Raw genomic sequence first — 13,161 nt, forward strand, 5'->3', positions numbered from 1 at the left:
ATGCTAAACTCAGAGTTTCGTTTTTAACAAAACAAAAAATGCATTCTTTTAAAAAAGCGGGATGAAAGGCATTTTGAAACAACAGGAAACCCTGACATCGACGTATACCATTCTTTACCTCTATTGAGAATCAAATTTCTGTATTCTGTTTAACAGAACGCTTTCCTAATAGAATAAACTATAAAAAGAGGAGATTGAAATATCGAGATTTATGATTTCAAGGATTTCGAACTCCACTGGTATCTCTCATACTGTCATTGAGTTTGAATCTTGAATTTTAAAACCTCGGCTTTCATTGAACAGATTCCAGAAATTATTATCATGTTTATTTCTCTTTTCCTTAATTTCCATCTATAAGAACACAAAAATAAGAACAGCCTTTAATATTTATTACTCTTTAAAAGAGTGAAGAAATATTGGACGTACATGAGTCCCCTGAAGTCATTTTTCTACGTTAGTAAGTATGCAAAATACAGACTAGTCGTTAAATGGAAATACTGTATATCTTAGAAGTTGATTACACCCAGGTGTAAAATGTATTTTAATATCTGACTGAAGCAGGACTTCGCTTACCCCCAGTAATGCCATCAAAAGAGCAAGAAAGACTTGGCGAAGACTCCTATAAGTAACAAATCTCAGGAACTGTTTCACGTTCTAATAATAAACCTCGTTGAAGTTGAATTCTAAGTCTCGTGAATTCTCATACTTCGAGAATTAAAAAACCGATACAGATACAGAAAACATTAAGGGATTTAAATCACTTGAAACTAGGACTAACTTCTCTTAGATTAACGAAGAAACTGAATCATTTATGTTACTTATTTGGGCAATTTTTTTTTCCTCACTTAGCCAGTTAATTACTCTTTATGAGCTCCTAATTATAGACTATTTAAAAATCGTATCTTTGACGCGATTTCACCAATTAAAAGAGAAATAATTACACGCTACAATCCAACTAATTAATTTGTTAAAAAAAATCGAGAGCGCTAAAGAGGTCGGATTTATTTTCGCATCCCTTTCATCCAATGGTAATTACGATCAGCAATCGATTTTGGGTAATAACAGCAATGGAACAGAAAATTGGATTTCGTTAAGGAGCAGATTAAAGTCCTATTTAAGAAGGCCAACTGGATGATTACCTTGCCAATTGACTGGGTGTATCTCCAGACTGCGCCTCTTCTAAGTGAAATATTACGCTTAATTGTTTCTTCTATAGTTGTTAAACTTGGCTACCTTCTCAGCATTTCCAATGTAATGATGCGGGAATCAGTGTGGGCACAGCCAGCAAATGAAAATTCATCGTGGAAGAAGCAGATAGAAATCCGTGATGCAGAGTGACAAAAGTGTTAATAATTAGAAAAATAAACAGTTATTCTATTGATGGAGAGGAATCTGTTCCCGTAATGTACTGACCAAATAGAGATAGCTTTGACAGATGAGAGAGTAAACATTATATTGATTCAGGCAGGCCTAACGAGAGTACTTCAGAAGTCTGTAATTGCTATCAGCAACCAATTCCAGATAGAAAAAGGACACGCAAAAGGAAATTGGATGTTGCAAGGTAGAACAAAAGTTCTGCGAGTGTCAACGGCGCTGATTACAAAGACCCCGGTATACGGGTACGGGATGGAATTTTACTCTCTAGACAAACGACATGATTGCGAGAGCTCACCTTTAGTAGCGAAAGAGAAATTCTATTGATTTAGTCGAAATGTTCGATACGAGGGTATTCTTCCTGATAGCATGAGGAGCTTCTGTTAGTTTTAGAATGTAAAATAGCCTTAGCTGCCGAGAATGTCTAAAGAAAACAAATAAACACAAGATTCATTGAGTTTAATGTCAGTAGGTATTATAAAAAGTCTGTTGTTAACTTTTCGATCTGTTTACGATAACAATTTTTTTTTCATTAATTTGTTGATTTAGTAATATTTCTCATTTTCTAACATAAAAATAATGCGTACATTTCTGCCAGCTTTCGGTGATCATTCTTTCTTTCATTAATCCTTTCCAATGTCTCTCAAAGTTATTAGGTATTTAAGGGTTTGAGAACATTCGTATTTAACTTTTTGTCCTTCCCTTTTCAGTTTAAAGAAGTTTTAGCTAAAACAGAAAGTAACACAGTTGCAGATATTTGGGATTTTATAGACGCTTTCAGCTCTGTACGTTCTGTTCAACGTGTAGGTTCATTTTAAGAATAGTCTGCAATCCACCTAATCGAATTTTCTATGGGTGGATATGTAGAGTGGTATCTTGAGAACATCACCTCAATCTTGCCGAAGGCAGTGGCGTCCTGCAGGACTGAGGTGATGATCTGGTTAATATTACAGGAGTCTTTTGTTTTCGTAATAATCTTAGACAGCAATGCTATTTTTATTCCTTTCAAGATGGGGTCTGGAGATTGGATTTTCAGTTGGTAAATCGTGCTTTGTTTTGATATAGCGAAAAGGAAAGGAAAGGAAGTTTATTCATTAAGTCACGAGTTATAACAACAAGCGGTATTACAAATTTTCTATTTTTGAAAATCACCATTCATTAAGATGCTCTTGTGACATGTTTTATATGACAAAATTTAGGCAACTACCTTAATAGGAATTACTGTATTATGATTTCTAAAGATGCCTAAATATTGGTCTCAAGGTTAGCACAGTGCTGATGATCACCATCCTTCCACTTACATGTAAAAGGCCTCAGTTTGATTCCCCCACACAGGAGGGAGAAAATTCAAAATCAAATGATGGCAGCTTTCCTCTTGCTCAGACTGCACACATGAGGAGAAAGGACAGTGATCATTACCACTAAATGAACGGAAATCTGCCTTTAGCCAATAGTAGTTGATTGTTGAAACAAATGTCCATCTGGTTGTTGCAAGTGGGCAGTTTGAATAAATTCAAGGAACAACCTATTAGAGGCTGATGCTGTATAAGCTCGCTTTCTTACCTTCGAATACTAATACTAATAGTATTTTACATCGAAGCCGAGTTAGTCGCTCTTAGGCATGTTCTTTTCCTCCAGAAAACTCAAGATTTTCATCCAAATACAAGCAGACCAATCACAGAAGACAATCGGTTTACAAGCACAATACACTCAATCCTCACGAGCTTAGTTTCCTTGACACAAAGATAAAACAACAACAACAACACACGCCTAAATATTATTAGATCAAACAGAAATCATTCTGGATATATTTTTATTCGAGTAAATGGAAGCAAACTTTAATTTCTTGAAGGTTCAATTAAGTAGCAATTTTATTGGTCGTTTTTACATACACATTCTTTTCAGGTGCCCACCAAACTTCTTCATCTCATACACTTATTTCATCCATCGAAATCTCTTTCAAGTTTTTTTATTCTTTTTTGTTCCGCCTGTGATTTTTATCCCAAGATAAAATGATACGATTCAAAATTGTTTCCACTGCGGAAATAAAACAATCGATTTCAACTCGCCAAAATACTCGAAGAGAGATAAAAAAAAAAACAGTATAGCAATCTCAAAATAGCACCTGGGTCTAATCGAAAATATTTTTCTTCAAGTTTGAAAAATACCTTTAAAATGTCTTAGCTTCTAAATGTTTACATGGACAACTGCGAATATCAGCCACGAAAGCAAAAGATAAGTACAGAATAAAAAGAAATAATTCCCATTTTATTTCCGATTGGTTTCATCTATGCGCATCTTAAGATAGAAATGGAGAAAAAACCAACCATCAATAAATATAAATAATTCGAAATGCTATACTTTGGTGAACGTTTCGAATTTAAACTACATGCGTGTGCTATTTCTCGTGCGAGTAATCACGCCCAAGTATTTCAGAAATATTCTACGGTTTTCAATGCTATTATTTTTTTATGATATATCTGAATATCTTCAATTGTTTCTAACGAATTTGTTATATTTTATTAATTCGATTTATTTGTTTTTGATTTAATTTCATTCGCTTTAAATTTATTGGTTTGATGTTTGATATATCGATCAAAAAGCAAATTAACAAAATAATTACAAAATAAGCAAATTTGTAAACCAGTTTGACTTCTGCAAAACATGTTAAAAACTGAACCAATAAATATAAGTGAACATCAGCAGGCCCAGTGTTTATCATTGTTCTTTTGACCACTTTTAAACACGTAAGAGGAAATCCAAATACAACGTGCGAAGTCCTAGTTCAGATAACTTGGAGGGCAATTTTCCTACAAATACAATTTTGAATTCATTCTTCTTGGAACTCGGTTGTCAATGCGCAAACCCGGCTTCAGTATCCATAGCTGTGTTTTCTTCTTTATCAATATCTTTACTGTTTCGCTATCACTTAGACTTTATCAAGATGTTGTTTACAAGGACTTTGTTTTTCCATTGGCATTATTCTTCAGGGACTGCGCTAACTCAATCCTTTCGATTATTTTTACAAGAGGTCATTTGTGTCTATACTCATGGACAACATGTTTTGGATATCTTAATTGGCACTCTCGGTTGCTTCTAGACTTTGTCCACTGAGAAGTTCGCTGTGTAGCCTCCAACTGATTAAACCGTAACCGAACTTTATAATATATATATATTGAGACAAGAGTTGAAGTTTGACATTTAGATGGTCGATGGGTATGACTGCTGAATGATCTATAGTTCTATCAGAAAATTTGCATCATTGTGGTTCTGCAAAATACTTCGGAAGTAATGATGTCAAACAAGTGTGTGACTCCTGAAAAGTTGCTTGTTAGAGCTTTGAGGATGACAAACTTCGTTACCATAAGTGATTCTGATATATAAAAATAACTCATACATTTCATCCTGCTGACATGCGTATCAATGAAATATATCTACCAGCGTAGGTTGCTTTCTAAATACGTTGGTTTTTTCCACCCACCCCTTCTGTTGACGTAGAATGCACATAGATTATGATTTAAAAAAGCGATATTCTTATATTTTCTTTTTGTTTCAGGTAGACCTATCATTCTTCTCCTGTTTCCATGGTCAGCCAATACTTACTTAGATGTGTCCTTTGCGTAAGTGAAGATGTACATTACTTGTTATCGTAAACGCGAAAGGTGCCTCTTCAAGTTCCTATAATCCAGAATGCTCTTCTCATCAACATTTCCTTTAGCTCTCCTAAATTCTTGACGAAGGATTACGTAGTCACAATTTTAAAATGGCTTATCTTTGGTGCATAAACTCTTTCGTTCAGATAATTATAAGCGATATTATTGGATGGGGAAAATAATTTTATAAAGCAATAATCACCAAAACGTACTTAAACACTGAAATACAACCAAACAGTGCTGTTCGACAGCATACACCCAATGTCCAAGCAGGGTTGGATAGTATGCACATTCGCCAGTCAATTTGTGAACATTCTCTATAATCACATTCTCCAGTAAATGAGTTTGAAAAAACTCAAGCCGCTTCTTTCCACAATGGTAAGACCTTCGATCATATTTCTCATAAAAGCCTTCTAAGTATGCTTCCATCTTATGCTCTTCCTTCCTTCCGTTTTGTCGTAATTGGATAGCTAGTTTCCTCCCTGATCTCTCGCTGCGGATGATGGTAGATGGCCTTCTAACTTCTTAACTAAGGTTAAGAAGTTAGAAGGTTCTGTTCTTTCTCCCACTCTTCTTATTAATGGTCTTCTTCCTTACTGGAAATCCTGACATTACTTTTGCCCATGTTATGCACTACATTCCGTTTCCAGTTCGATAAGCGCTACTCTGCCAAAACAACTACAACTGGAATATTCACCACTAAATCCGCCAATTAATTGTTTAAATGCTGATCACCAAGTAAGTCTTCACTATGAAGGAAAAAACTTTATTAACTTCAATCCTTTCAACGTCTAGTTGATTTTACTTCTTTTACTTTTTTTACTTTTCTTGTAAACAGCTGTTTAACGCTTTTTAAATCACAAATCCGCCATACAATGGAAACTTTTGCTTCCACACCTAGAGTGACGGCTTTACATTCCCCAAACCTTATCCGAAGCAAAACAAAAATGTCATATTAAGATTACCCGAGAACAACCTCATCCACCCATTTGTAATATGGCCGTAAATTGCATGTGTCCCTTGGTCGGCTTTTCTGCTTTAATAGAAGGAAAACTCGAGTTTCCGATGTAAGGGGACCTTAATATCCTCTTCTGAAACAGACTAACTCAGCCACGGAGTGAAAAAAAAAAAGCTCATAAAAGAAAAGTTCTGAGCGTCATTAAGGGAATTGAACCCAGGCATTTTCCACACAGTGTGGTGAGGACAGTGGTTATAACCGTGCGGACTCCAAAGTGGAAAACCAAATTAATTAATGGTCCCTTATTTATAAACCCACTTTTTAAACAAATTTTGGCAGATTTATAAACCCACTTTTTAAACAAATTTTTATAATGAGGAAGAATATAAAAGAATATAAACACATATTTGCCTGTTTTGCCAGCAAAACAGGCAAATCAGGTCACCCGGAACATTAGTTGAACTAATGTTCCGGGTGACCTTTAGTGTGACATTTATTATTAAATCCTTTTCTAGTTTCAGTGTATCCATCCGCGAATGGGTTCTTCCAACAGAATAATGCACCATGCCACAAGGATAGAAATGTTTAGAACTGTTTTCATGGGACATGAAAGTGAATTCAGCCTAATCGGGTAGTCTCCCCAGATTTAATTCCAATCCTATGGAATGAGGTGGAACTGTCTCTTTGGATTAAAGGTCCGCAACCATCCAATTCGAAACAACTGACGGAAACAAATGAGTCGACATGGGCTGACGTCCCTGTGGCACGCTTTTGATGCCTAGTTGGGTCCATGGCATGATGAATACAGGCTGCTCTGGAGTCTAAAGAAAGACGTATTCACTCTTTAGTAAGTATATATATATTTTATGGCCACTCATTAACTTATTAATAAAAACTTTAAAAGCAATAAAAATGTGGAATGCATAAATAATAACTCTTTAGAAATGTTAAAAAAAACTATGGTACTTTACTGATTAATCATTTTGAGATTTGTGGCACAATTTAATTTGAAATGATAAAAATTATGGACATTTCAAATAACGGATCGATATTCAGTTGAGGCCACACCAGTAAATTCGATTTTCAGTTGAATTCTGTACATGATGTTCTCAATAGCCGCAGTAAGAATGCCTGGAGAGAATATTGTATTCCGAGACAAATTTGAAAACAATAAATAAATATTTTAAACAATTGCATCTACACTTTAAAAACTATTATTTATTATATGTAATAAAATTAATGACTAATAATTTCAACGCAACGTCCTTAAATAGCATTGCTGAAAATATCCATCAGAACCAGAGTAACATTTGTAATAAAAATGCGCTCACCGTTTGATCGGAAAAGTTGCTTTTATTCTTGACAGATAACGTTACCATTCGTCAAACATTAGTTGACAGTGGAGTTTCTCCGCTGACACATTTTCACCGTGAGTGTCACCATAAAAAGAATACATGTCATAAAGTTGAGATATAAATCCCCTATGTCGGCACACAAAGAGGCTTAAATGTTAAGTTGTCATGAACGTACTAGGTAAGACGGACTCCATAAAGAGTCCAAAGTAAGCCAATGGTACCTCTGCCTTGCGTTATGTCTGTAAATCCCTTTTCTTCAATAAAAGATGCCAAAATATTTCCTTTCTTGCTTTTAGAAGGAGTTGGTGCACTGTGAAAAGCAGTGTATACACGTTTTGAATTCTAATTACGACTTAATTCATCGTGACTGAAATGTTTTAAAGGCAATAAATACCCCTGTTTAATATGCTTTTTCGATATAGTTTCAAACCTCGTTCATTAAAACCTCGATTGTTTGAAGAAAGATTTTTAAATGTACAGAGATTTGCCCATTCTGGTGATACTAACACTCAATAATCATTACCTGAATGCATGGATCTACTGTGCTTTTAAAAATGTATTTAAAGATATTAACCACGTAGGCAGGACCGCGGATAATGGCGTTTGTCTCTCTAAAATAGAATAAAAATATTGCATGATAAGGTTATCCGAGAACAAAGTCTATAATTTGAGGTGGTTCTTTGGTGTGTTTGTCTGTTTTCATAGACAAAAATATCAGAATAATGAGAAACCAAAACTTTTTCTGAGACCGATTAACTGGGCCACCTTGGGAAGAAAGGCCCATAAGCGTTCCTCTTGTTATTAACGGGGTTCGAACCCAGGCCTTTTCCACACAGGGTAGAGAGTACGGTGAAAAACTGTGACATGAAGGAGGTGTTGCCAAACAACACCTCCTTCATGTCACAGAGCCTGAGTACACGCTCCAATACATATACCGGTTTCTGCAGCCAGTCATCACCTACGGGTCAGAAATCTGGGCGTCGGCAACGAAAACCACGCTAAAAATCATTGCATCTGATGAGTACTGGCTTCTTCGGTGGGTCCTCTTCAAACATAAACTGCCCCCACTCACACATACTTCAGATATCATCCAACTACTAAACTACAGAAAAGTCTCCAAACGGATATTTGACCTCCGCTTGCTTGTGTCAATTAAAATGATAGCGGGGGAAGTCAATACGCCAAATTTTTGGCAGATGTGCAATTGGAGGATCCCCCCAAAACCCTTAAGAGCCCTCCCCTCTCTGCAGTCTGTGGCGTGGAGGCTGAGAATAGGGGATAGATTCCTGCCCATGGAGATGCTCCACAACGTCCAGGAGATAGATGTGGACTACAAAAAGTTCATAAAGGACAAATCGTATAGAAGACGCATCATCAGGGACCAGCTTTCGTCTTCAACCGAGTGACTGCCATCGTCTTTTCATATGTTTTCATTTCCCATGTTAATATCAATTTTAAATGTAAAATACGTAATTATACGTTTATTGTCTTATGTAATTTTACCTGTATTAGTTATTTAATGTGAAACCCCTAGCATTGTCGCTGTTGTGGGTAACATTGCATCAGGCAAGCATGTATCCAATCACTGCCTGCAATAAAAGATATTTATAAAAAAAATACTTAAAAAAACTGGAAAAATACATAAAAAATCGAAAATTTTGGATAAAAATAGAAAATGGATATAGAATACAATAGTAAATAGAAAAATAATTTAAATATAAAATAGGAAAACAAAAAATATATTATTCCTCAAATCTAATTATTAGATTTGAATGTGCGTGTAATCATTTTATAAGAGATTGGAAAACTTAAATGACTTGTTTTCTGATTAGAAGGATCGTGGTGGTATTCTTCTATTACCCTTCTTGGCAACTTTCCTAGCTGTTTTATCAAAGTTGTTTACAGTATTTTCTTGGTATTTAAAATTTAACTATTTTCTCAAAGCTCATCCTCTTTCTCAAAATCCTGCTACATAGAAGAATATAGGCCGACGGATACCTAAAGCTTAAGAAATAAATCCAGATGTATTAACGTCTCCCAGGAGAATTTTACAACCATTAGCTTGGTATTACGTAGGTATACCAATGCGCTGTTATTGGAGAGAAGGAGAATTTTCCAAAAGGGTCGAAGTCATTGTTTTCTTAAAGACAAGCCTGGAATAGGATTGAACTGAAGCGAAACGGAAGAAACAAACAGCTCTACACTTAGATTTTCGTTTGTTTCCGCTTCAGTGATGTCTCTTAAGTCTTTTGGTAAGGGGTCGCTTGTCATAGTCGGGACATAAGTTCCGCACGCATCAAAGAGCATAGTCGATTGGAGCAAATGTACATTGCTTGTGACATTTATGGTTTTGGTAATATCGATGCGTCTTCTAAACCTGAAATAACTTCGGAAAAAAAGTAATCATCAAAGTAGTAATGATTACTCTTTCTATTGTTCTTTGGGAAGCTGATCAACTTTCAAAAATTATAAGACCCATTATAATTACTAATGAAATATTCAATGATCTTAGTATATGACTTTAGTTACAATAAAACGATATGAGGAACGTTAGTGGAAATAAAACCATTGAATAATTCAAAGTTGCAATTGCAATTACCTTAATAACCTAAATTATTTTTTTAATGCTCGTGATTTTTTTAAGTATAAATTAAGACAGTATTTGTCTGAATATGAATATGCTTTCTTGTCATTCATTCATACTTCAATTGTTTTACGAAAGGCATTTAAAAAGACAAAAAGGTAAGCAGCAGCCATTATTAATCGACTTCAGGATGGAAGTCTCCTCAACAATTCGTGTTGAGGAAAATTATCCATAACCAGACACGCTGGTTCAGTGTGGGTTGGCAGATCGACCGTATTTAGCAGTCATGGGTTTGAACTTCGGTCTACTCAAAGAACGTGTGCTGCTATACTTCCACGTCTGTCCACTTGGCTATGGAGGCCGCAGATCACAGGCCCTCGCGGGGTAGCACTGTGGTTATAATCACCCTCCATCACACACCGGGTTAAAAAGGTTTGAATTCGAATCCCTTCGATGACGCGTGGAATTGCAGGAAACCGACCGAAGAATACACGCAATTACAGATACAATATATACTAATGCCCCATAGCCTTAATCGCTTCGGAGCTTATCAAACACATTTTTGACGGAAACATTTCATTCTGCTTGTACTTCATAACGTACAGCATATTTGTGATTATGTTAGACTGTGCAGAACACAGAATATTTCTGACGAATAATAACAACAGGAGATAGGTGGAATCTGTGATCAAAGATTAAAGATTTTTTGTTATTTACTTTTAGGTGGTCCAGTTATGATAGACCGTCCACATATACGTATTTGATTCATTAATACTATAAACTGCTCTCGTAAATATTTTAAAGAGTTTAAAGGCCATTCTAATAGTCTGTGATTTAAGACTCGTGAATGAACTCCCAGAGAATTTCTTGTCTCTGTTATTCCTTGAGTTTGTGTGTGTATGCGCTTGCACACACGCCCGAGTTTTCGTACTTAAGCTTTTCGATTACTCTTTAAAGCAGAGCAGATATTGCTTGCGTTTTAAATTTCCCATTATAATTTATGGTGTGTTGCATAGTAATTTTGTAAACGGCGCACGTTATTTATAAAACTGCTGCTGAACGTTAGACATTAAATATATTATTAGGTTTGCTTTAACTTATATATACAGTAATTATACTGCATGTACACCGGCGTGTCTCAGGGGATGCGTGAGATGTTTCTTGAAGGTTCCCAAGCTTTTTTATCTTTTTATTAAATAACCCAGCTATTCCTTTTGTACGTACATGTGAAGTAACTTCATTTTGATGCGGTGAGGGCCTCACATGAAACAACCATTGTATGGAGAGTAGTGCATGCTCAGTTTAATTAATACACTTTCCAAACAAAGGTCATGGGACGATCCTCCGATCACAGAAAATTGCGTGAATAAAAATTATATGCAAATATTTTGTCCTATAAAGATTTTGCCCATTAAGGATTTTGAGCGCGTGATTTGAAGCGAGAATAGCATTGGAAGATTGCAAGGATCAGCGCGAATCCCTCTCAACCAAATTGAACAACTTTGGGATGAACGGATAAAATGAAGAATTACGAAAGGGCCAAGATGACCCCTTCATTAGTGGAGCTCACGAATGTTTTAAAAGAGGAGGCCCATCACAATACCACCAACTTTGTACCAGAAATTAATGATAAATCTTCCACAACTCAGTGAATCAGTGTTCCAGCGAAAAGTGCGCCAAAGTTTTTACTACAATTAATTTTAGTAGAGTATTACAGATGCAGTGATACCCGTTATATTCCATCATGCCACCACTGAACCTAGGGATCAAAAAGATTGGCAAAACTGGTCTATGCAACCATCCACTGATAAATTAGTCATATTGATCCAATTTCTAAATGCGGCTGTAAAACCAATCAAGAGTCCTTTGTAATAAATGAAATATAGCTGTCCATGTACGAATAAACATAATCGCAGATCCTGATCCTTGCCCACCGCCCACCTCCAACGTCTGACTGATGGCGTTCAGATAGCCGAAGCTTTAAATAAATAGCCGGTATGCATAACTCTCAAATTTAAAGACACAAAAAGGTTTATACACCATTGCCTCGATAGATTTTCAGAAATGTAAAATAACCAAATAATGTGTTTCGTTATTAAAAGATTAAATGGGTCTGCATAGGTCTTTTCAATTAACAAAATAAAAAAAACTGGAAATTCGTTCTGTATCTAATAAATGAAGTCAAAGTGTTATATTTACATCTTTATGTGTAACAATCGTGGACAGTTTCTTCTTCATTTTCTTATTGAAACAATTTAAAATACAAATACGCAGTCACACAAGTTTTCCAGAAAGAGTCCAAAAGAGGATGGTGGGATTGATGATGATGACACCGTCGTCATGGTTTCCTCCTCCTTCTGCGTCATTGATTTGATGTTCACTCCACTGATACAACTAATGATTCTCTTCCCAAACTATGATATCACTGTTGCCATGGAAACGAGATGGAGAGTATTTTTCTTTTGAAAGAGTTCGCTCTCGAATAGAGCTTCAGGTTGGCTACATTAAACAGTATATCAAATAAAAGAAGTAGTCCTTCAAGAAATTTAAAACGTGTTTATAAATAATCCAAATAGTTTTAAAGTATGCTGTTTAAAATTAATTTCGTTTTTAATTTAAAAAAAAGAAGGTTTATTACTTAAGAAATAATTTATCGCCATCTACCGAATTAAAGAAACACCTCTGCTGATTTGGAGTAATTCTCAATAACAGAATGTCCTGGAGTATACTTGACAAAAGTCAGAGAAGCAGAAAATAGTAACATACATAATTTCCTGCTTCTTTTCTTGCGAATATTTTAGACGGTTGTTATGGTCCTTCCTGATCCGGGATTTAAGACCAAAAAGAAATAATAATAATAAAAATTCCTGTACTTGCGTTGTCCAACGTGACCGTTAAAATAAAGATTCCCGGTCCAATAAATAAATAAAAGTTGTAGCACACAGAAAAAGTGTTTAATAGCGATAAAATATCAAAATTAATTTTCAGAGGAAGTGTAAACACTTCTCTTGGTGAACAGGAGTGCAACGAACTGTGAATTACAGTTTTTGTGGGCCCATTATTTTGATAAAGTGTACTCTCGAAATACCTCCTGGTAATGGGATAAGTTCAACATCCTCTATCACGGTAACAAGGATAAAAAAAAAGTGCATCTCTCCAGATGAATGTAAAGCCCAGCCTTTAATAACAACAAAAACCAGGGTTTGTGCAGTATGGTGGAATTAAAGGCAAGGAGGC

General features: G+C 35.5%; 1 protein-coding gene across 1 annotated transcript in view; it reads left to right on the forward strand.

Moving 5' to 3' along the window:
• LOC150080284 (immunomodulatory peroxidase-like) overlaps positions 1–13,161 on the forward strand; it is a 175,469-nt gene that overhangs the window by 137,719 nt on the left and 24,589 nt on the right. The window contains exons 3-4 of the mRNA XM_090380678.1: positions 2,085–2,177; positions 9,985–10,082. Coding sequence (XP_090236804.1) covers positions 2,085–2,177; positions 9,985–10,082 — 191 coding nt within the window. The remainder of the gene's footprint in view (positions 1–2,084; positions 2,178–9,984; positions 10,083–13,161) is intronic.

Source organism: Mastigoproctus giganteus, chromosome 9 (genome assembly GCF_048544385.1).
Source record: "Mastigoproctus giganteus isolate SK-2022 chromosome 9, ASM4854438v1, whole genome shotgun sequence".
NCBI classification, from domain to species: Eukaryota; Metazoa; Arthropoda; class Arachnida; order Uropygi; family Thelyphonidae; genus Mastigoproctus; species Mastigoproctus giganteus.